Raw genomic sequence first — 22,678 nt, 5'->3', positions numbered from 1 at the left:
CTATTAAAGCTCTGGAAAAACCAGCGAGTGTGAGGCTAGGAAGCTCACTAGTGATATACCATATTCTACATCACAAAATCATCCGCAGTCAGGTTAAATGGCCTGTTACCTAAAAACCATGATCAACTGGCGCGAGTAGATAGCAGAGGCAGTATTCTTGATATTTCCAAGATTTCGTTTGCCCCTCCCCCCCCAAAAAAAGGCGTTTTGGAGGCTTGTATTAAAGTAGATAGTCGAGCATTTTATGTTTTGATCATCTCGTTCGGTGTGCGTGAAGACTACGCCGAATAAGCTAACCTTAAGCCCTTTTGCTCATGCTGACAAAATAGAGTTGATGGGACCAAAGTCAAAGGAGCCGGATAGCAAAGGGTCTCTGCCGGCTGCTCCTCGTACGAAAGTCGCGTCTTTCCAGCCGGCTAGCTGCCAGCGCCGAACGCCGCCGCGTTGCTTCAGTTTCCGTAGGATCGTCTCTCTGCCCAGGACACCTGTTGTATAAAGTCAAGGAGTTGGACAAAGTGTGCCTTGGGATGGTCTTGGCATTTTTTACGATTACAGTTTTACGGTTTTTACGGTAACCCCAAACCTAGAGCCATAAGCTTCATCTCGCCCTTTTTTACAACCTTCAACCCGGGCATGGGCCTCCTCATTGTTCCCAGAAAGCCCGGCCGGCCTGGACTCCAAAATCTCCCTCTGAGCTTGATCCTATTGTGGTATGGGGCGAGGCGAGGTTGGCAGCAAGGAAGCTTTGCCGCCTATGGTGTTGAATGGAGAGGTTCTCGAGCTGTGTAGCATTGCCAAGATTCGTGCTAGGGGAGCCTTTTATTGTTTCGTATTGATTAGAGCCACTCTAGGTTACCTCAGTACGACAGTGTGGTTTCCCCTGGTGGCTTCTCTTGTCAGCTTATTTTTCACTCGTGTTATTTTATATATTTTATGCGATTGAATTCTGCGGCATGACAATTGTTTGTTAGATTTGGTTGAAAGTGACGCGCGTGAGAGACAGACATCCCCTCTTTGTTTTACTGTGAATTTGGTTGGAATCCGCAGAATTAGTGAGAATTCAGCCGCATTGCTTCCATTGGTGAGTTCCACTTGGATTGGCTGCCTTTAGAATCATCTCATCTTCTCTCCTCCATTTTGTGCCAGACGAGAATCCTAATTTCGCCCACGCCTTCTGCATCTTGCTGAAAAGCGATGCGATTAGTCCACTATTTCCGAATATGCACCTGGATCTCATTAATTATTCCCCTGTCTCTGGGTAAGATTGTTCTAATGTTGGGTGCACGACCCGACATTTTTTTTTTTCAAGCTTTATTGACCCATCCTCTCCCCTGCAGCCCATAGCACCTTCGACCCTCCGCTTTCACATATTGAGTATCTGTCACCCTCTCATTTCGAAATCATTCCTCGCCATCGCGATGCAATCTTTAGTTCCGCTCCTTCTGAGCTTAGACATGACGACTCATTTCGGATCCATTTCAAATCCTTTAACAAGACTTTTCATCTACATCTCGAGCCCAATCCAGACTTCTTGCATCCCGATGCTACTATAACTGTGCATAAGCCTGGTGGAAATGCAGAAATTATACCACTACGAGATGAGCGAGTATACAAAGGGTGGGTTACGGACAATGCGGAAATAGGAAAGCGTTGGTGGGATGAAGATTGGGTCGGCATCGAGCGCCACGACTGGTCTCGAGAACACGCTATTGGGTGGGCGAGGATAGTGGTGCATGAGCATCCTGGGTATGCCATCTCTTTCTTTCTTTTTCGAGACAACGTATGTGTTATCACTCACCCCATTGCCTATCATTGTGGTATCGGCATCCATATAATTTAGGGATAAGCGGTTTGGTCATTTCATGTTTGAAGGAGCTTTTAGCGGCCATGGCAATGTCTACCACATAAAGCCTATCCACAAATACAGGCTGGTCAAGCGTGCAGAAGACCCGGATTTTCCTCACACTCACCCCTGGGGCAGTGAGGCTGCAACTATGGTGATCTACCGCGACTCTGACCAGCTCTCGGTCAGTGGACTCTCCAAGCGTGGTGGGGGAATCTCTCAGTCGTGCGGGATGGAGGAAATGTCCCCCAATTTCGATCCAACCAATCCTGTCATGGCTCTACGCCGCCATCGATCCCTCTCGCCTCTCGCAAAATTGTCTGAATACTCTCCTTTTCACCATTCTAAATTCCTTTGGGAATTCCACCACGAACCGCAGCCTCTCTTTAGGCGTGCTCCCAAGCATTTCGATGGGCGTGGCTGTCCAAAATCACGCCTCATCAATTACATGGGTGTCGCCGCGGACTGCACATTCGTGGACCACCATCAGTCAGCGGAGGATGTGCGCAAGCAAATTATCACCGACTTTAACACCGCCTCCGTCGTATATGAGCGAAGTTTTAACATCTCTCTAGGTATCATATTTATTGAAATATACGAGCCGCCCTGCAGCATGGTTGGAAACGACGGAACGGGAGCCGTGCCTTGGAACCGAGACTGCAGCGAAGCTTACACCATCAACCAGCGATTGAGCGATTTCAGTTATTGGCGTGGACAACGTGGGGAGGATGGCGTTGGGCTTTGGCATCTAATGACAAAGTGCAAGTGAGTTATTTGTCCACATTCTTCTTTTTTTTTTTTTCGTTCTACAGATACCGAGCCGATTCACTTACTCTGCTATACTAGCACGGATTCAAAGATTGGTGTGGCCTGGCTAGGGCAATTATGTACGAGCACATCGAGTATTCAACAAACCGAGTACGGACAAAACTGGGTAAATTTATCCCTTTTAACGGCTCCCCAAACTAGCAGCACGCGATCTAACCTGGACCTATACGCTCTTTTTTTTTTTTGACCAAAACTGCTACAAAAGGTCTCCGGAACAGGGGTTTCTTCGATTACACGAGATCAATGGAAGATTATTGCCCACGAAGTCGGGCATGGTTTTGGAGCTCTCCATGATTGCACCAGCCTCGACTGCCCCTGCACCAACGGCTGTCGATGTTGTCCACTCTCGCTCAGCCAATGCGATTCCGAGAGCCAGTATCTCATGAACCCTATAAGCAACTTTACCTCGGACGTGTTCTCGCCCTGCTCCATTTCGGACATTTGCTTCACGGTCCCCAGCGTAGGCTATTGCTTGAAACCTCCTGGGCAGCGGCGAGTGGAGAGCCTCTCGGTGTGCGGAAATGCTATTCTCGAGGAGGATGAGGAATGTGACCCAGGCAAACAAGAGGATCAATGCTGCTATTCCAACTGCACTCTCAAAGCTCACGCCGTGTGTAGCGACCTGAACAATCAATGTTGTGACAAATGCCAACTGAAGCCCGCAAATGTTCCCTGTCGCCCCGCTATCTCGCATTGTGATATCCCAGAGATGTGCACAGGCACGAACCCTGACTGCCCATCAGACAACCATATTCCTGACGGAACTGACTGTGGGCCCGATGGTCTGAAATGCGCGTCTGGGCAGTGCACGTAAGTTGACAGTAATGGATGTGCTATTGAACTCCGGACTCACTCAAAACTGTTTTTTTTCTTCAACTCTGTCAATAAAATGAAATGCAGATCTCGTGACGCTCAGTGTATGGCACGTGGCAATCGCGTAAACATTACGGAGGAGTGCAGTTTCGAGGAATTTAACTGTGCCGTCGTGTGCACCGATCCAACCAGCGGCCATAATTGCTTGCAGCTGAATGGATTCTTCATCGACGGTACGCCATGCGGATACGGCGGGATGTGTGTTCACGGCCAATGCCAACCGGGCTCTATAAGTGAGTATTGGTCAGCTGTGATGCGACTCTTCGGATGTTTATCTTTTCATAAACGATTCCATTAGTAAACACGATAAACGGATGGATCAACCGATACAAGCATGTCGCCATCCCTGTGATTGTGGTGATCAGTCTACTACTTCTTCTCGTGATCGTGCATTTTACCTTTTTCTGCGTGCAGCGCCGGCGGCGGAAAAATCGTGCTGGCCCCGCAAAGAAAACCCGAAGATTCCCGTTTGGGAGACCCATCTCTTCTACCGCAACGGCGATCACGACTGATGAAACTTTGCAAGAATCCGCGACGTCAGTCCCCCCAGCCCCCACTCGAAATGAGACTCCTGAAACGGGAAAAACAACGAGAGCAGGTGGTGCAAGAAGGAGCATTGAGACCTTGGCCACCGAATCCGATGCGGATGGGTGGGTGGCCCCAACATTATATAATGGGTCCTACACGGTGCAGCCAGCCTATGCAGCCCCGTCCCATGAGCTGCATGACTCGCAGGTGCACTCTGACTCTACCCGGAGACAAAGTAGAGATAGTAACCCAGGATCGGTGGCCCATACCACCCCAGCCGCCCCTGCCCCGTTTGAAGGATTGCCGTGGACTCGGCCTGAGATTGAGATGAAAGACATGAGACCCCAATCCCTTCTGGATGCTTGGAACAATAAAGCAGATAGACCGGGTGCTTTCGAGGTGGAAGAGGAGGAGGACGAGTGCGGCGAGGCTTCAGGAGAAAGCGAAGAGACGCGAACCATATCATCACTCCCTTTGACATCGGCCACAGCCCTCAAGTGATAACCACCTTAACGCTATTTGATTTCCCCCAAAATTTATACACCCTACCCCCCCCCCCTCATACAATATCACCCTTTGTTTACTTTCGATAATTTACACGACCTAGTTATATCGTCTCTATTTCTTGGCTTTAATATCCCCCCTTTTGAACATAATTTTGCATTCAAACTCCAAGCATGGTTTTTTCTTTTTCTTTTTAATTTTGTCCCTTCTTGTGACATGTTTTTTTTTCCCTTGTAGGAACATTTGTTTCAACATATTCCTCAGTTTCTTCTTTGTTTCTTGTTTATAGACCCTTTTTTTCCTTTGTTTTCTCTACTTTGTAACATTATTGAGATTTTTGAAAATGTTTTTCTCACGATTCCAAAGAAATTAAAATATATTTTTTAAAGAAGCAAAAAAGACTACCAAAAATGAATCTTTTAGGCCCTTAGAATCCCAGCGTGGCCTTTCCATTTGCCCGGAAACGCGTGTCCAGCTCCTCCAGCGCCCGTCGCATCTCGCCTATTCGCTTAGCTTGCTGACCCAGCTTCTGCTCCACCTCCACAAGCTCCGTCTCGCCCAACTTGAGCGGCTGTGGGCGCTCCTTCTTGTGTCGGCAGGCTTCGGCGTATTGCTTCAAAGTTGCGTCAAAATCTTGCCTCAGTCGCTGGATCTTTCTCTCGAACCCTTCCTCGACTCTCCTCTCCTCCCCTTCCTTCTTCATAAGGATCCCTTCCAGTCCCCAGACCTTGCCGCCCTTGAGGAGCAGTTTGTCCCTCTCGTTAGGATGGGGCGAGCCAAGGACTCGATGCTTCATCTTCTCCAACTCCTCAAAGTATCCGCGTTCCACCGATCGCACCCCCCCGTCCCCGTGGTTGTCAATGAGGATCTGCAGGAGGGTGTTCATCCGCACCCGGAGTTTCTGCTGGTGTTCCATGGCCTTCTCCAGCCGCTGTTTAGTCTTTTGTGATTTGGAAGCGGCGGCTAGGGTGGAGAGATGCTCCAGTTGGCGCTTGAGCTCACGCTGCTGCAGTTCAAGCCGTTTCTGGATTTCTAGCCCAGCAAGGGTGAGTGCACGGATTTCGTCGCGGAAACTGGCTACCTCCCGTTTAAAAAGGGGGATGGTGTCGGTAGACAACTTGGTGTTGCATACGATGCGAGGCCGCCTCGGAAGCCCATGGTTGCGGACAAGGCACGCGGGAGGTTTGAAGGGCGGGAGCGGTAAGAGAGGGTCGTATCGCTTTTCTTCCAAGTTGCACACGTCTTTTTCGTCAATGTCTAATTGGATCCGATTTTCACTAGCGGCTTGAGCCAGTTGGTCGGCGACAGCTGAGGAGAGTTTTGGAGAGGCGGGGGGGGTATGCACCGGGTCAAGCTCAATGCCAACAAAGCGGCTAGCCGTGGTGAGGCTCAAAAGGGCACGGCCAAGCGAGACATCATCCAGTTCCACCAACCCGGCCATGTTCACACACTCGCTAGGAATAGAGAATGGGTCGAAAATATGAGATCCGCTGTAACACGAGCAACAAAGGGAAAAGAGATTATTAGCAAACTAACCTCATTTGCTCCGCAATTCGCACAACATGCACCACATCCGAAGTCTGCCCAGCATCAATAAACTTTGCTATTTCTTTGTCCATATTTATTGCCGCATCGCCACCTTCTTCGCTCCCTCTGGCGTCTTCTTTGTCTTTTATATTTCTTAATTCAGCTACCCATTTCAAGAAGACCGCGTGCACGCCCTTACTCGACAAGCAATATACGGCGTCTCTCCAGTGGGAGATCAGTCTCATCCGATCTCCTCCTTCGCCAAATCGGATTGTTTCGTATAGGCACAAGGAACACGTCTTTCTCTCCCCAATGGCACCGCTAGAGTCTGCCCGCCAAGTCGGCTCTATCCCCAACTCGATAAGCGCGTGTAAAGTGCCCGCAAAAGCAACTACAATCACTCCCACGGGGTTACCCGTGATGTACGCCAAGTCACACGCTTTATCAGCCTGCTTTCGGCCACGCACCATGCCCTGGACCTCTATTTGCTGTGGCATAGGAGTGAGGCGCGCTGGAGGAGATAGTCTGAGTTGAGTTTCGGTGGAAGCGGCGCTAGCGAGCGTATCCTTGATCCATCGCTCCTGCAAAGTATATTGTTGACTGCGATAAGCATATTCTTCTTCACTTATTTGCGCCTTATTCTCATCAAAAAGGGTGTCAAGTTGTTGCAAGGAAGAGTTAATTAGCGTGTTGAGGTTCTCAAGATGAGCTCGGGCACATATACTAAATAAAATCGGGGTTACTCCGTTATTTGTCGTTTGAATCCAAAAAAAAAAAATTGACCAGTTAGTGCTTACCTCCTCTCGGGTACTATTGGACACACCGCAAAAATATCACCACCTTCTGTGAGCACATATGCTGTAAATGGCCCCCACCCGCTTCCCTCTCCCATGCAAAATGAGACGGCCCGATCCCGGACAGGCACTCTGACGGTGAGCTCGGGCTCTTCGATGTCCTTCGCCACATCATAGAGGCGGATAACGCCGCGATGGGTTAGAATAATTAGGTGGGAGCGCGTTTCGCTGAGAGGATGCCAATAGTGTTTTACAATACGGGAGGATCCTCCTGCCGCATGATAATAGGAGCCAACGGAGTAGGTCCTGAGTGTTAAATAAGAAGACATATATTATTTCGTCGTGTATTTTACCATCGTTTCCCTTATAACTTACCGACACTCGATTATGCCGTTTTTTGCTCTCGTATGAGGAAGAACCACGACAGCCACTTCACGATCCCCAGCAACCGCCAGAAGTTTGCCGCCACGGTTGAATGAAAGGGACCGTATCGTAAAAGTTATACCGTCTGTTTGCAGTTTCTACACGAATTCCAGGTAAAAAAATAGAGACTAGGCTTAACGGTCTCTCTTGCTGATTCAAGCAAAATTCCAAAATGCATACTTTGTAGGAGATATCATTAATCCAGTCCATATTCTCACACCTATCCCTTTCCCAAGCCTTTCTGAACGCGTAGCGGAACTCTATCAAGTTCAACGCGCGTATTTCGCTCCCTATCGCTGCGAAAAGCTCATTTTCACGCACAGCTAGACACTGTCTCCCGGACCAGTCTTCTTCGTCGTCAAAGTCCTCATCGACAAAGGGGATGCTTAGTTTCTGAAGAAGACTAACCTCGGCGTGTGTGGGGTCAAATATTGCGTGGCGAGGAAGGTAATCGAGCCACGATGCTTCAGACATTGCGGCGATTATTGTTTGCAATATCCAGTCCCGTTGTTTCCTCGTTCGAGGTGAAAAAGACCCTCCAGAGTAGCGACCAGTGGCGCAGCATTTCATCCAGAATTTCTCTTGCGGCTCTCTCGTGAGCTCCCGGTTTGCTCTCGCCACCTCACCCCTGCTGCGAAGCAAAAAGACCGTCGACATCTGATAATCTTGTTCTCTGAACGAAATCCTCTTTGATACACCATGGCGACCACACGATCACTCAGCGACCAGGAGGTCTTCAATGAGATGAAGAAGATGGTTACCAACTGTTCCGAGTTTTACATCGTCAATCTAACCCACCATCACTGACCATTTGAATTTCGATTTTTGTAGGTGGCCTTCATTAAGCAAGAGGCATTGGAGAAGGCTCGTGAAATTAAAGTGAAGGTAATGTATCAGATGGATCAATATTGTGAGCCTAATGTAGAGTGTGAATGCTAAATTCGTTTTTATATTATTACCCGTGCCTTTTTATTGGTCTCCTCTAGGCTGATGAGGAATTCAACATTGAGAAGGTAAGAGGAGGCCTCATGATTCCGCTGTGAATGCACGCTGAAAACGTACTTTTACTAGGCCAAGCTCGTTCGTCAAGAGGCGATCAATATCGAAGCCCAATACGAACGCAAAATTAAGCAAACAGAGGTGCAAAAGCGTATTGAGCAATCCAATCTCGTGAATAAATCGCGTCTTCGCGTCCTTCAGGCGCGCGAGCAGGTGCTTGGCGATCTTTTTGACAGCGCACGCGACAAACTGCAGCAAATATCCAAAGACAAGAAAAAATATGAACAGCTTCTTGCAAATTTGATTCAACAGGGTGCATACAAGCTACTGGACGAGGATATTGTCGTGATATGCAGAAAATCCGACGTGAGCGTGGTGGAGACCGCTATCAAGAACGTGGTTAAATCCTATAAGGAGACGGTGAAGAAGGATGTCTCGATCACAATTAACAAAGAGGAGAATTTGCCTGCCTCAAGGTAAACCCCTTGAATTTGACGTTGGCTGCTCCTAGCTTGCTTATTCCATATTTTTTTTTCTCTTCCTAACCAAACTCGACACCCTTCTTCAGCTCGGGCGGCGTCATTGTTACGGGTCACAACGGCCGCATCACCATTGATAATACGTTAGATTCTCGGCTAGCATTGTGCGAGGATAAGATGCTGCCTGAAATCCGTAGAATGCTCTTTGGCTTTTCACCTAACCGCAAATTCTTTAACTAGAAGACTCTCTTGTTTCCTGTTTCCTTCTTTTCTTTTTTCATCTTTATTTTTTAAGAATTTTTTTATAAAATTTATATGATAAATATCCAGTGTAAAATGCACTTTAAAGATACTGAAGTTTTAACAAAAAAAAAAAAAACAAACGAGAACATGCAGATTCAACCTAAACTGGATAATAAATTCATTCTTAAACTCAACTACCGCTTAGTTTGTATCCGGATAATAGTAGTATGTGACAGCAACGATGGAATAAGCGACCATCAGCTGGGCTCCTTCTAACCAGTTGCTCTTACCATCGTTGATCAGATAGTTGACCACAAGAACCGAAATGAATAGGACGCAGGTAGAGTAGATGTCGAAGCATAGGGTCCTAGCAAGTCATATCGGTTAGAGAAAGCCATAAAATTCAATATATCGGCAAACTTCAGGCCTACATTGGTTGACCGATAATCCATCCTATCACCACCATCAGAGGCGTGGCAAACAGAGCAATCTGAAGCGAAGATCCGAGCGCAATACCTAGAGATTAAACATATATTAAGCTTCATTTTTGTGGCGCAAGCCAACATGTCAGATCTGAATTACCAATGGTCAAGTCCATCTTATCTTTCATGGCAACGGTCACTGCTGTCAGCTAAGAAGGAGAGAGAAAGGGAACAATATTGATAAGGGTGGTCTCAAAGCATATAGGGTCCGCAGATCCCACTTACATGCTCTGCTGCATTTCCCACTATAGGAAGCAGGATCAAACCCACAAAAGTCGCACTGATATGCCATTGCTCGACAATACCCTCAATCGCGCCCACAAGATTCTCACCGCAAAGAGCCACAAAAATGGTGGTGACCATCAATCTAAAACGAGGATATCTTAACAAAGACGTTGCGATTGCGTTTAGGGCAGATAATACTCACGCAGCAAGCCCCACGCCCAATGACATCTCCGGCTCAGCCGCCTCCTCTTCATCTCCCTCAGAAACGTATAAGTGCGAGTGCGTCTTTAGCTGGAAGTACAAATATCCAATATAAATGATCAACAGTAGGATAGCAGTGGCATGAGAGATGCCGAGAATTTGTTCCTCCATTTCTCCCCGCTTCTGGTTCGGTATCGCGTACTTGTACGCGGCCGGAAGCATCAAGGAGCTAAGGGCAAGAGCCATCATAGACGCCGAAGTTTGCGCTGCGGTCTCATTGAAAGATTGTTCTTTGTAGAACAATCCTCCAGCGAAAAAACTAAGTCCAAGAACGAGGAGAAGATTGGACAGAATCGAGCCGAGCATGGATGCCTGCACAACGCTAATCAATCCTTTTTGAAGCGCGATGATTGCGATAATAAGTTCGACGGCATTTCCAAATGTTGCATTAAGCAATCCACCGAGAGTCTATTGCCAACAAATGTAGATGCAGAATAAATGTCAGTGGATCGTTGAGATTTTGCCAAGCGATTTCAACACCATACCTCCCCAACACGTAAAGCAACATCTTCAGTAGCATAACCAAGCATTTTTGCAAGTGGAATGATCGCCAGGAAATTAAGCGTAAAAACAACGCTTGACGACCAGTGCAAAGATTCCGCCAGCATACCCAAAGGAACGAAAATAAGGCCGATGTTCAGCCAGCTCGAGAAGATAAACGCGCGTACGCCCTTCATAATTGACGGGGAACGGCGGTAGTGATCGCCGGTTAAAAGACCGGTATGGCTATCGGTAGAGTTGCGAGACATTGGAAACCGGATCAAATGAAGCAATAGACAATTCGAGATCCAAGTTAAAGAGAAGGAGTGTGGTAATATTATTTGGTTTTCAAAGTACCAGGGTGGGCTATATCGAAAAGGAAAAAAAAATGCGCGAAAAAAAGCTAGTGTGTAAATTTAATAATAAATTTCACCCCACTAAATTAGGATTCGAAGGGAAAAAGTTATAGAATAATATTTCGTTTCTAGAAAACTTGTCTCACACCATGCAGCCTACAGTTCACAATCGAGCAATAGATTGTCTATCAAGCGCGCCTTTCCAACCCAAAATGCCCCGCTTAGTATTGCGCCCTCCTTGCCTACCGTCTGCAACTCTTCGAGGGTGCGTGGATTGGCCAACGAAATATAATCCAACTTCACCCCCTCCTCTCCCGCGATCCTCTCCTCAAATACCTGATGCGCAATGGCCATCAGTTCATCTCTATTTCGTTTCCCTTGCAAGTATAATTCCTTCGCGGCCGAGAGGGCACTATACAGCGATGTGGCGATTGTGCGCTGGTGAGGGGTGAGATATCGATTACGACTGCTCATTGCAAGACCATCCTGTTCACGCATAGTCGAGCAAACGATCATCTCGATAGGAAAATGGAGATCATCGATGAGCGTTCGTATAACCACACATTGCTGAGCATCTTTTTGACCGAAAATGACAACATCAGGCAGCACTAGTTAGAAAGGATAGAAATGGTGAGTTTTATGGATTTGTATTTGCTTCTTCTGTGTGCTTGCAAGCTCGTACCAATGTTAAAGAGTTTGGAAACCACCGTTGCAACGCCTCGGAAAAAGGTAGGCCTTGATTTTCCCTCCATCTTAAACACCAAACGTTAGCATAAACATTACCCAACCATCATAATAAACGTATCTTCACCTGATGTGATCTTCCCTTGACTTCCACAAATGCTCCGACTTGGTTCTCCACCTCTAATACAATTCCCTTCGGGTACATCTCGCTTACTTTTGGAACAAACACAGCCTCCACCTTCTCGCATTCTTGTAAGGCCTCCAGGTCCGATTGCAATGTCCGTGGGTATTGATCAAGATCCTCGTGAGGAGCAAATTGTGCAGGATTGACAAAAATTGAAACGACTACGGAGTCACATCGAGAGGCTGCCTCCTTCACGAGTTGCAAATGGCCCTCATGAAGCGCCCCCATGGTTGGGACTAGAGCAACTCTTCGCCCTTGTTGACTCTGTATAGCACGCCATGCTCGGATTGAGGAAATTGTATCAATCACGATCGGGGAACTCCTGGCCATTATTACTCCAAATTGCCTGACCGCTATCTTTGGTATAAAAAGTTTGGTTTTTTATTCGAAAAAGGACCACATGAATTTACTTTCCAGGTGCAATAGGAAGAATTATTGGTCATCTCAAAACCTTATGAGGATAAATTAACAGTCACACTACTTCGATCTCCCATCCATGTTGAGAGAGTAGACCTTACTTTAAACTGGTAGTTGGCGAGGTATATCCTGGGAAATTTAGAAGACAATTGTAACAGGACTGGGCTAGAGGAACGAAGCCAGCTACTTTGCAGCCTCAAATTCGAAAAATATGAATTAGTGCCATATTTTTGGATGTATATCTTGTGGTGGAGTCTACTCTTCTATAGAACCATATATATAAGGCCACATGAGAGTGACATGCTGCACCTACGATGATATGTCAACATATAAGTTCGAGGAAATAAAGAATCTAGAAAGTTCGAGTCTGTCGTTAATCTTGTTAGGCCTGACATAAAACCCCCATGTGGCTTACGTGGCTCGTTTTCTAAATTGATTTTAATGCATTCACCAGAAATTCTTCAATTTTCCACTGAATAATTTCTACGTTCCAAGATCTAATAAACCATTTGAAAATGGTCGTTCCCCATTGGGAGTATCATCCCCCCAATTTCAGTGCATTTAAATCGACAGCCAGCCTCACCCCAGCTGTTCGACGTCACCTTGTCCAAGTATACTCGACCCTCTCTCTGCTTTCCGTGATTTCCGGATGGGCAGCGTGGTCGCGAAGTCTTGGATCCTTTATTGCAGGAGTAAGGGCATCCTCTTTTCAATCAAGTGATTAGGAGTAATCATCTTGATGATCTACTTGATTTTGAATAGGATGGTCTACTCTCAAGCATAGGCTTGATGATCTCGATGGGTATGCTTGCAGTATTGCGGCCCACCCCAGAAAATCGCACTCTACGGTTTGGAATTCTTGCAGCCTTTGCTTTCTTCCAAGGTGTGGCATTAGGCTCATTGGTTGAGTATATCTGGCTAATAGATTACAGGTGAATTACTCTATACTTCACATCCTCTTCTGCGACTCATTACTTATCTACTCATTTCAGTGGGCAAATCTTGTTCAATGCCCTAGTCACGACCGCTATCGTCTTTGCCAGCTTCACAGGCAGTGCCCTCTTGAGTCAGCGCCGTTCCTGGCTATATATCGGTGGAATCCTCTCAAGTGCTGTATCACTGATGTCTTGGCTTGCCTTTTTCAACTGGTTCGTGGGGTCAACCGCTCTCTATAATGTGGAATTGTACGCTGGGCTTATGGTATTTTGTGGATACGGTAAATATCCAATCCATCATGTAGGTCTAGTTACCAAGGTACTTACTCTTTGAATAGTGGTTTACGATACCCAGCTTATTATCGAACGAGCAAGTGCGGGGTATGGAGACGTGATACGTCACTGTATGGAGCTGTATGTGGACCTGATAGCGATTTTTGTGCGCATCCTGATAATATTGGCGAAACAACGGGAGCAAGAGAACCGAGATAAGAGAAGACAAGCCGAACGAAGGAGAAGGGGTTGAATAGGAATGTTATCTTGCTTACTGCGCCGAGCTTGAATATATTGTTCATTTATCTCTTTGTAATAAATAATCTGAGACTTTTTGCCTATCAAATCGGAATATCCCATCGGCACTCCGATATCATATGGGGAGAGTAAATCACAAGATGGCAAGTGACAGAAATCAAGTCCTATCAATACTGTAGCTACTATCACCTCAAAATACACCCATTTGTTAATAAAGTATTGGTTTTATTAAGAAATCAGTGTCAAAGTTATATTAATATGATACAAATACAGCGCCTCAGCCTCGACTTAAGCAGTTCTAGAAAGTATGAGAAATTGAACAAAGAGAGAGAATTTGAATATTTTAAAGCATAAGAAGATATAGAGCGGAGGGGAGGGAAGGGGGAGAAATCTATGCGAGCTTGGGGCCAGCGGCAATTACGTCCTCAGCAGCCTCCGACTGGTACAGCTTGAAGTTCTCTTGGAAGAGAGAGGCGAGTTTCCGGAGTTGCCCATCGAAGGCACCCTGGTCCTTCCAGGCGCGCGAGGGGTTCAGGATCTCGGAGGGAACTCCAGGGCAGCTGCGGGGGATCTGCAGGCCAAAGACGGGGAAAGTCTCGTATTCGACCTTGGACAGCTCACCGCTGTGAATGGCATCAATGATAGCGCGGGTATATTTCAGCGAACAGCGCTCACCCACACCATAGGGACCGCCGGTCCATCCGGTGGAAATAAGCCATGCGTCGGCAGCATGCTCGGACATCTTCTCAGCAAGCATGCGGGCGTACTTAGTGGGATGCCACACCAAGAAGGGCTGGCCGAAGCAGGCGCTGAAGGTGGCCTCGGGCTCCAAAACGCCATCTTCGGTACCCGCCATCTTGGCGGTGTAGCCGGAGATGAAGTGGTACATCACCTGCGAGGGCGAGAGTTTGGCCACAGGAGGGAGCACACCAAAGGCATCGCAGGTGAGCAGGATGATGTTCTTGGGGTGGCCGCCCATACAAGGAGTCTTGGCATTGGGGATGTACTCGATGGGGTAGGCAGCACGGGTGTTCTCGGTGACCGACTTGTCTGAGTAGTCGACCACACGCGAATCCTCGTCGACCACGACGTTCTCGAGGACTGTTCCGAAGCGGATGGCGTTGAAGATCTGGGGCTCCTTCTCAGCGCTGAGGTCAATGCACTTGGCGTAGCATCCGCCCTCGATGTTGAAGATACCATCATCCGACCAGCAGTGCTCGTCGTCGCCGATCAGGGTGCGGTGGGGGTCGGCGGAGAGGGTGGTCTTGCCGGTGCCGGAGAGACCGAAGAAGAGGGTGACGTCGCCATTGGGGCCCTCGTTGGCCGAGGAGTGCAGAGACAATACGCCAGCCTTGGGCATGAGGTAGTGCATCACCGTGAAGATGCCCTTCTTCATCTCACCGGCGTACTCGGTGCCGAGAATGACCATCTCCTTGTGCTTGAAGCTCAAGGCAACCGAGGTGGTCGAGGTCATGCCGGTAGTGTATCGGTTGGCTGGGAAGGCACCAGCATTGTAGATGGTGAAGTCCGGCTCGCCGAAGCTCTCGAGCTCAGCCTCAGTGGGGCGGATAAGCATGTTGCGCATGAAGAGACAGTGGTAAGCGCGAGCGCTGACGACGCGGATCTTGATGCGGTACTTGGGATCCCATCCGGCGAAGCCGTCGAACACATAGAGGCGATCCCGAGTGTTCAAATAGTCGATGGCGCGCTCACGGTTGATCATGAAGACATGGTCCGACAATTTAGTGTTCACGGGGCCCCACTAGAATAAGGTTTAGAAAATTAAAGGTTAGCGCGAGATAGACCTGACAAGTTTGGCTATTGCCTGCACACGTACCCAGATATCATTCACCGTCTCCTCGTCGTCGGTGATACGCTTGTCCCGGGGAGAACGGCCGGTCTTCTTACCGGACGAAGCAATAATGGCTCCCGAAGAGGAAATAACGGTGCCAGGCTCGGAACTGAGCGCCTCCTCGTACAGAATTGGCACCGAGGGGTTCCATAAGATGCTGACCTTGGTATAGTCGATGTGGGCCCGCTTGTGCAGGTCCTCTTCGATTTTAGTGTGGTGGTGATGTCCGTTGTGGTGGTGATGACCGTTTGAGTAGCAGTGTGAGGTAACCATTATGCTGAATTTGACTAGAATTAGAGTGTAAGAGTGGGGAAAAAAGGGGGAGAGAAGAACTGAAAATGAGAAAAAAAGAACTAAATAAGCCTGAGACCGATAGCTTTGCGCTGTCTTGTTCCGGACCCACACAAAGACATGGTCCCCTTTTATAATGGTCTCTTTCAAATGCATAAGACAGCCGAAAAGATCAATTTCCGAGATTCGCCGGAGCAAAACACAGTCACGCGCCATATTATCCCGATGAAAATTCACTACATTCCAATTTTCCCACGTCTTTTCATGCACCTCTATATTTGGATATCGGGTTCAACGCAATTCTTTGCTCAGCTCTTCCACTAGGGCGTTCATCGGCCACGTAAGTCTACCAACACACCGGCCCTGAGGGGGGATATTAGCCGGATATACAAGAGGGGGAAGGGTATATTGCTTTCTGCTCCAGGAGTTTTATTAAAAATGAAATTTTTCTTCAGTTTGGCCGGCTTGCTCGACTGGCTGGCCGCGGGCACAACGGAACATTGCGGGGAAACATCCCCACATAAATTCTTTTTCTTCCCATTGCTCCACTATTGGCCTATTAACACCGCAAGCTAATTCAATAAATTGTCGCCATAGTTTGACAGTGGCCTCAGGCCGGCTATTCTTGGGTCACTCGCCCAGCTGGGCACCCGTCTCCGATCTAGAATATTCCTAGGCCAAGTGCTCCGCCTATATTCGCTCTCCTCTGGAGAACTCCAGCCCCTCCTATCTTGTCTCCCAAAGTGGAATGCGAGAATTCCCGAACTCCATGAGGGCCATCACCATTTGCATCCCCATCACTGCGACTTAAAGTTTTGTTTACACTCCTTCCAATATTCCCGCACAAGCAACCAAGTTTGAAAAGCGCCCCATCCCGGGCTTGTTAGGGAAGACACCGAGGTTTTGCGAGGGGCTCCTGCCCCTACCGCCGGTCCCTCTCCTCCACTGTAAACACTAAGCCATTGAGGTCGGAGAATCAAATCTGCGCCCTGTCGTCGAAACTGAGCGATTTTTACGGAACAGGCAACCATCAAACTAAAACTAGGAAACACCAGTTAAACTTACCGCCAATTTATGAAGCACCATTTGAACGTTTAGCTTCATCGAGCTTGTATCTCTCCGATCCACAAATCCCCCACGTATCCCCTCTTTAACTCTATAGCCCCCTCCAAGTTGAATGTATTGCCTGCGTCATCCTCTAATAGTAAACTCAATTCCTGTCGTCTTATATGGCCCCTTGCAGGCAAGTATGTGGGGCTAGCGTTTATATGGGGATATTACTTGGGCCGGGTTTTCAACGGGACCTTTAAAATCTGCGTATACTATTTTCCATCACCTCTACACACAAGGAAACAATGTTGGACTCTTTGAGGTAGAACCCTATGCGAATTAGACAACCTTCTTAAAATCACTTTTCCATTCTCTCACTAAAGGCCCTTGCATTTAAACCCGTTAGTTAACAAAATACACCCTCCATACTTTTGAAGAGGAGTTTTTATTGGTCCTATCTTCCCTTATGAGGGATGATTTATGAAGTTGTATTAATAAACGAATCTAAATAACAAGCTGGGAGAATGATAGCTCTAACTCAGTAGCTAATCATAACACAGAAGATACATAACAATGGATGCGGCACGGATATCAGCTTCACGGATAAGCTCGAAGAAAGCATAGCCCTGATGGAAATGCGGGACTCTGAGAATGGCACTGATGAGGTAGCAATATTAACGGTGATATTTGTAAAGGCGGTGGGCAATTCTTTTACCGATATCAGCCGCAGTTACCCCTCCCATGCGGGAGGCTATAACCCTAAACTAGCACCTTGGCAATGCCTAGGCAGCTGTCTCTCGTCCGTCACGCAAGATCAATTTGGGCTGAAGAATGGTTGGCGAGCAAACAAGAGAGTTTGTATTTATTAGCAATGGGTGTATTAGAATGGTTGATTTTCCGTGACTTCTGTCCCACCCAATGCTGGCGGAGGAAATGAGCACTCACCGTGTGACTGGCCAAGATTCGACACAAATTCGATCTTAAAAGTTTCCTATTCTCTTTCTTCGAAGTTCACACCCTTTTGCGCCTATACTAGAGCATTGCGTTCACGGTTCAATCAAACCAGCTGTTTCCCATTCCTCACACATTTAGTTGTCCTTTGCGTCTCCCGCTCGCACCCGTCCTCGCCTTCTGCAATGTCAGTACTCTCCTCCAGCAGCGGCCCTCTTTCCTCTCAATGCTGTACTGACGACGCGTCCTCAATTGAACAATTAACGCAAGGAGAAAATTCCTCCAAAGTAGATTTGGGCCCCACCATTCTTTACGGTCTGCCCTCTCTACACCACATGTACTCTCAAGCGATGTTAGCCTACACAATTCTCGCGTCAACGGATTTTTCGAGTGACGCCCTTCCTGAGACGGTTGCACCCCAAAACTTATACTCGGGACTCTTGCCATTAGGTGAAGCAATCAATATCCAGGACGCAGCCGTGTCCAAACCCATGAACGAGGAGACGCCGATGAAATTCGTGATGTATGAGCCGCAATCAGACAATCGAGAGGCAAAGAAGAAAGGCAATTCCCCCAACCTTTCTGGCGACGCGTCAATCCGCAGGAGGCAGAGGTCGAAGAGAGCGGCCCGAGCCTCTGAGAACACACCCGCATTCCATGTGAAACACGATTCTTCCGATGGGCCGGCCTCCCCTGGACTTCGTTGTCCTCAATGTCAAAAGACTTTCACCCGCTCCAAAAGCTTGCACGCTCACTTACGCACTCATATAAATGAACGCCCCCACGCATGTACTATTTGCACCCGCACTTTCTCCCGTAGACATGATCTGAACCGCCACGTACGCGTGCACACACGCGAAAAGCCATACGAATGCCCAGAATGCCAGAGGTAGGTCTCGCTTATTTTTTTTCGTCCTCCTTTAAAAATGCCGTCTCTTAATCGCTCGCCTGATGGCTTTAATTGCTCAGAAGCTTCTCGAGAAGCGATGCCTTGCGACGACACTGGAGGCAGGAGGAGGCATGCGGGAAGTTCGCAGAAACGAGGGCAGTCAAGAGGAAAAAGCGAGGCTCGTTCTAAAATTCCGCCTCTTTTCTAATTATTCGCTCATGTATGATTCTTCTCGATATCCATATCCATATGTTTCCGATCTTATATCCCCCTATGCATGTATTTGTAATCTTCATAATATTCATAATCCACACTTTTATCCACTATGCCATTTTGATTCCCTCTGGGTCCTTTCCATTACTCTCCAAGTAAACGCTGTCTTTTGTACAATGTTTGTGGTTTAGTTCGCTAAAACTCTATGTAAACATAGAGGGTAAACAACCAACATGGGAATGAAAGAGTACAGAGGAAGGGGTTATCACAGAATATTTGGAATATAAACACAGCGGCATGTAATCGAGTTTCGGGCTTCTCGCTAAGCCCTTGCACTATTTGCAGGTGGCAAAGGTACGGATGACGGAGGAGGAGCTTCAGTTCCAGCCTGGCAGCCCTATCCTAAACCAGCCCTAGGGGTTTTCATTGTGTTCAACATTTCCACCAAGTTCGATCCGGCGCATGGTTTCATGGGAGTGTGATCAATTCGCGAGTGCGAGGCGGGACGGCGTCTTCGGCTGCGTAGTCATAGGAGGTGCGTGGTCCAATAGGGGAGAGTTGGGAATATGTCTAATGGCGCCGGCCGTGGCTCTACGTCGGCTCATGACATTGGTAAATAATGCCTGTCTAGACAGGGTTGGATAGTGTGTATCAGTGGATGCTAACTTGTTCTGTGCAGCGGGAAGGGTGGGTAAAGGCGTCGATTCGTTTCCATACTTCGAAGCTTTAGAGTCGCTTCTAGGCTTAAGGCTTGCCTGCGGCGTGGCTTTTCTTCGTGTGATCTGTTTTTGCACCGTGGATAGATACCAAAACATAAAGTTTGTGATGATCACTTGGTGGCGCAAGGGTCGACGCTGCTCGGATAACTTGAGGTGCGAGAGTTTATAGAGGGCATACTCGGTCTGAATGGGGTAACGATGGAAGTGATCGGGCCGGAAAGGTTTGGGGGAATGCTCGCCTCTGCTGGCGGGGGATATACTAGGGGGAGGAGACCGAACCAAGAAGAGAGCGTAGAGGATTTTACGTAGCTTCATAATTTTGGCAAATAGCCTTTTGTTCATTACAGAGAGGTGGCGAGGAGCGGCACGTTTGGAGAGAGCGTCACAGTCAGCTGGTTGCTTTTCGTGAAAAGGTGCGACGGTGGGAGCAGAGCAAGCATCTGCCCTTGCCGAGGTGGGTGGAGGGACTTCTGGTTCTGCAATCTTGGAAGCCCCTTCTATTCTGAATTTCGGAGTCGGCCGCTCGGATTGGACCGGAGATTCGGCAACCGGACCGGATGATTCTTTAATGCCAATGGGTTGCTCTTGCCGGTAATTCGCGGCATGATCTTGAAGGAATGCCTCCATGTTATTTTCTCATAACCGCATGGTGAAGGTGCGTGTATTGCTTACCTATGACCAGAGGTTGCGTGCTTGCAGTCTGCGGAGGATGGGGCTGTTCCTCCCTCAACTCCGACCTCCTATTTCCATGGTCGCCGCGAGCCGATGTTCTGTGCAAGGGTGCTTTGGTGCCGAATCGATATTTTGCCAGCGATCTCGTCCTTTTGATTTTTGGCTTCTCATCCTGCAATTCAGCTACCCCTTCTTCTCCATCCAACTCTTGGCGTTTCCCTTGACATGGGCCGACTTTACCAGCATTTTGACTCTCCGTGGTCTGGGAGCTTTGAACCTGAAGCCATTCGCAGAATTGAAGGGGGAAGAGCTGCGGGTGAATATGGGCAGGGACCCAAAGGGACTCCAGTTCAACTTTCGGGAACGCTTTCCGACAATTGCGCAAGAACTCGTCCAAAACCATCATGCTCTCACCCAAGCTCGTCCTGTCGTCCCCATCGGAGAGTATTGAAACAAACACATCGGATTGAATAGATTCTTCAAGAGCTGACTTCATAGAAATGGAGAGAGGAATGTTGTCAGCCATCTCCGAATGCCTCTGCATGCCAGCATGAGGGTCATTGTGTCGATTTGAGATGAATATCGCATCATGCCAAATTAAGGATGGGGGCTTGCCACAGGATTCGTGGGCCTTAGTATTTAGGTGCAAGTATGGTTTCTCGGAGCCATTCATCCCATGTCCAAGCACAGCATTGAGTTGCATGTCATTCAATGCGACACAAAGCAAGGACAAAGATTATACAATAAGCAGTAGGCGCTTAGGCGTTAATGATGAAGGAGGATTTTACCAATTCAAATTATAGGGAAAGCGGGATGGAAAAGGAGGAGGCAAGAACCCGTTTGAGAATCGAACTCTTCCAAGAGGGATTGTAGCGTGTGGGGTCTGTTATATACGTATATGCGTATGAAACAAATTTGAAATAGAGGTATGCACAAAGTCAGGAAAAAATTGGAGCGTGGTCTATTAGACTTTGTGGCGCGGTTTCACATGCCCCCTCCGCCTCATTTGGATCATTTGGGTAGCTAAATTATTGTCTGTTTCATAGTGGATAGATTTTCGGATGGCTACTATTATTGCGGGGATTTCATTACAGTGGAGGAATACAAAGTCTATAGGTGAATGTATACAAAGTTGGCTTCTATATTGTCAGACCATAGTACTTTTCCAGGTGATCGAGCACTCCGGGAATTGTGGCGATCGTGTTGAAACTTTTCCGTTCAGTGTTACTCATCGACTCTTCCAACATGAATTGAAGGTGGTGGTGGAAAATGAAATGGTTGGTCCCGTAGCTCAGAGCCAACTTAACATATTTCTACAGGAGACGTGTATATTTAGAAATGGATTTCACCTCATTGTTGCATACGATGCACCCATCTCACTTACCTCCACGCACTCCCAAGGCGTTCTCTCGAAGCCAGCAAATAGGGCTGGATTCCGGAGCAAACCTCGCGCGGCCATGACCCCATCAACCCCTGTCATGGCTCGAATATGGGCTGCATCTTCTGCGCTGAATACGTCCCCATTCGCTATGACAGGGACTTGTGCTATTTCCTTAGCAAAACGGATCCCCTCTAAATTGACGGGATAGCTTGATTTCTGCTGGCGGGTGCGGCCATGAACGGTGATGTAATCCACACCGGCACTTTCAGCTCGGCGAACAAACTCGGCGGTCTCCCTACACCCAGCACAGTGAAATAGTAAAAAAGCGGGCTCTCTGATTCCACTTCCTCTCCTATTCGACTTACTTTAAATTTGAGTGAATTCTTATCTTCACGGAACAATTGATTCGGTCGCCAACCCGCCCCTTGACCGCCCGAACCATGTTTCGCACCTTCTCTGGCTGTGACATCAAGTGGGCTCCAATTTGCTCCTATTGATTTAACAGCGTCACTTCGACCCTCACTCTCATCCAAAGTTAAAGCCACTCTGCTTACTTTTATGGCCCATTTTTGTGGGCACCCACAATTAAGATCAACGCCCCCGCAATAGGGGGCAACTAGTTCGGCTGCCTCTGCCAAATCTTCCGGACTACTTGCCGCGAACTGAACAACTAATGGTGAATCATGGGCATTGGTGCTGAACTCGCTTTGCCGAGCAAACTCGGAATTTTTAAAAGCATTGGCGAGGATCATGGGCGTATAACAGAGATCTACATCGTAACTATGAACAAGATTAAGGCTGGGCTAGGAAACGGGGCGAACAGCATCATAAAAGTAGGATAATAGTAACCATACCCTCGGACTAGTTCTCGAAATGGCAGCTTACTGTAACGGACCATGGGTGCGCAAACATTAATGAAGCCCTTTTTATCGAGGAGCTCGAGTGGAGTTTGGTGTCCAGTTCGAGTCATCTTTGCGAAATTAGGCGAGTGGATAAAGAATTATATCCTATGAAATACGCCTGCTAATATGCTAATCTAATTGTTGTAAACACTTTATTGAAAT

The 22,678-nt window shown here is 47.8% G+C and overlaps 10 protein-coding genes across 10 annotated transcripts; 4 read left to right on the top strand and 6 right to left on the bottom strand.

Moving 5' to 3' along the window:
* Positions 1 to 1,194: 1,194 nt before the first annotated feature.
* On the top strand, positions 1,195 to 4,573 carry VTP21DRAFT_11524 (uncharacterized protein; the record flags this gene model as incomplete). Its single annotated transcript, XM_069390978.1, has 7 exons — positions 1,195 to 1,258; positions 1,338 to 1,746; positions 1,841 to 2,608; positions 2,690 to 2,777; positions 2,877 to 3,481; positions 3,572 to 3,777; positions 3,843 to 4,573. The coding sequence occupies 7 exons, from the start codon at positions 1,195 to 1,197 to the stop codon at positions 4,571 to 4,573; spliced, it is 2,871 nt and encodes a 956-aa protein (XP_069252155.1).
* A 430-nt stretch (positions 4,574 to 5,003) lies between these two features.
* VTP21DRAFT_11523 (uncharacterized protein) lies at positions 5,004 to 7,977 on the bottom strand (the record flags this gene model as incomplete). Its single annotated transcript, XM_069390977.1, has 5 exons — positions 5,004 to 6,030; positions 6,113 to 6,826; positions 6,901 to 7,203; positions 7,273 to 7,418; positions 7,501 to 7,977. 5 exons carry the CDS (start codon positions 7,975 to 7,977, stop codon positions 5,004 to 5,006), a joined length of 2,667 nt encoding a protein of 888 aa, XP_069252154.1.
* Positions 7,978 to 8,019: 42 nt separating this feature from the next.
* On the top strand, positions 8,020 to 9,038 carry VTP21DRAFT_11522 (uncharacterized protein; the record flags this gene model as incomplete). Its single annotated transcript, XM_069390976.1, has 5 exons — positions 8,020 to 8,076; positions 8,152 to 8,205; positions 8,307 to 8,333; positions 8,392 to 8,795; positions 8,888 to 9,038. 5 exons carry the CDS (start codon positions 8,020 to 8,022, stop codon positions 9,036 to 9,038), a joined length of 693 nt encoding a protein of 230 aa, XP_069252153.1.
* A 204-nt stretch (positions 9,039 to 9,242) lies between these two features.
* On the bottom strand, positions 9,243 to 10,758 carry VTP21DRAFT_11521 (uncharacterized protein; the record flags this gene model as incomplete). The annotated part of the gene is made up of 6 exons (XM_069390975.1): positions 9,243 to 9,408; positions 9,473 to 9,557; positions 9,624 to 9,672; positions 9,749 to 9,890; positions 9,951 to 10,417; positions 10,495 to 10,758. 6 exons carry the CDS (start codon positions 10,756 to 10,758, stop codon positions 9,243 to 9,245), a joined length of 1,173 nt encoding a protein of 390 aa, XP_069252152.1.
* A 243-nt stretch (positions 10,759 to 11,001) lies between these two features.
* On the bottom strand, positions 11,002 to 12,043 carry VTP21DRAFT_11520 (uncharacterized protein; the record flags this gene model as incomplete). Its single annotated transcript, XM_069390974.1, has 3 exons — positions 11,002 to 11,453; positions 11,528 to 11,597; positions 11,657 to 12,043. 3 exons carry the CDS (start codon positions 12,041 to 12,043, stop codon positions 11,002 to 11,004), a joined length of 909 nt encoding a protein of 302 aa, XP_069252151.1.
* Positions 12,044 to 12,645: 602 nt separating this feature from the next.
* Positions 12,646 to 13,591, top strand: VTP21DRAFT_11519 (uncharacterized protein; the record flags this gene model as incomplete). Its single annotated transcript, XM_069390972.1, has 4 exons — positions 12,646 to 12,822; positions 12,893 to 13,062; positions 13,123 to 13,346; positions 13,404 to 13,591. The coding sequence occupies 4 exons, from the start codon at positions 12,646 to 12,648 to the stop codon at positions 13,589 to 13,591; spliced, it is 759 nt and encodes a 252-aa protein (XP_069252150.1).
* Positions 13,592 to 13,987: 396 nt separating this feature from the next.
* Positions 13,988 to 15,955, bottom strand: VTP21DRAFT_11518 (uncharacterized protein; the record flags this gene model as incomplete). The annotated part of the gene is made up of 2 exons (XM_069390971.1): positions 13,988 to 15,358; positions 15,434 to 15,955. 2 exons carry the CDS (start codon positions 15,953 to 15,955, stop codon positions 13,988 to 13,990), a joined length of 1,893 nt encoding a protein of 630 aa, XP_069252149.1.
* Positions 15,956 to 17,418: 1,463 nt separating this feature from the next.
* VTP21DRAFT_11517 (uncharacterized protein) lies at positions 17,419 to 18,818 on the top strand (the record flags this gene model as incomplete). Its single annotated transcript, XM_069390970.1, has 3 exons — positions 17,419 to 17,623; positions 17,882 to 18,629; positions 18,710 to 18,818. 3 exons carry the CDS (start codon positions 17,419 to 17,421, stop codon positions 18,816 to 18,818), a joined length of 1,062 nt encoding a protein of 353 aa, XP_069252148.1.
* Positions 18,819 to 19,324: 506 nt separating this feature from the next.
* VTP21DRAFT_11516 (uncharacterized protein) lies at positions 19,325 to 20,936 on the bottom strand (the record flags this gene model as incomplete). Its single annotated transcript, XM_069390969.1, has 2 exons — positions 19,325 to 20,169; positions 20,234 to 20,936. The coding sequence occupies 2 exons, from the start codon at positions 20,934 to 20,936 to the stop codon at positions 19,325 to 19,327; spliced, it is 1,548 nt and encodes a 515-aa protein (XP_069252147.1).
* A 436-nt stretch (positions 20,937 to 21,372) lies between these two features.
* On the bottom strand, positions 21,373 to 22,584 carry VTP21DRAFT_11515 (uncharacterized protein; the record flags this gene model as incomplete). Its single annotated transcript, XM_069390968.1, has 5 exons — positions 21,373 to 21,546; positions 21,618 to 21,909; positions 21,980 to 22,104; positions 22,169 to 22,394; positions 22,469 to 22,584. 5 exons carry the CDS (start codon positions 22,582 to 22,584, stop codon positions 21,373 to 21,375), a joined length of 933 nt encoding a protein of 310 aa, XP_069252146.1.
* Positions 22,585 to 22,678: the final 94 nt, after the last annotated feature.

Source organism: Calcarisporiella thermophila (assembly GCF_041956535.1).
Source record: "Calcarisporiella thermophila strain CBS 279.70 unplaced genomic scaffold VTP21scaffold_9, whole genome shotgun sequence".
Taxonomy (NCBI): domain Eukaryota; kingdom Fungi; phylum Calcarisporiellomycota; class Calcarisporiellomycetes; order Calcarisporiellales; family Calcarisporiellaceae; genus Calcarisporiella; species Calcarisporiella thermophila.
Note: the sequence above shows the minus strand (reverse complement) of the source record. Positions and strands in the feature narration are given on the sequence as shown.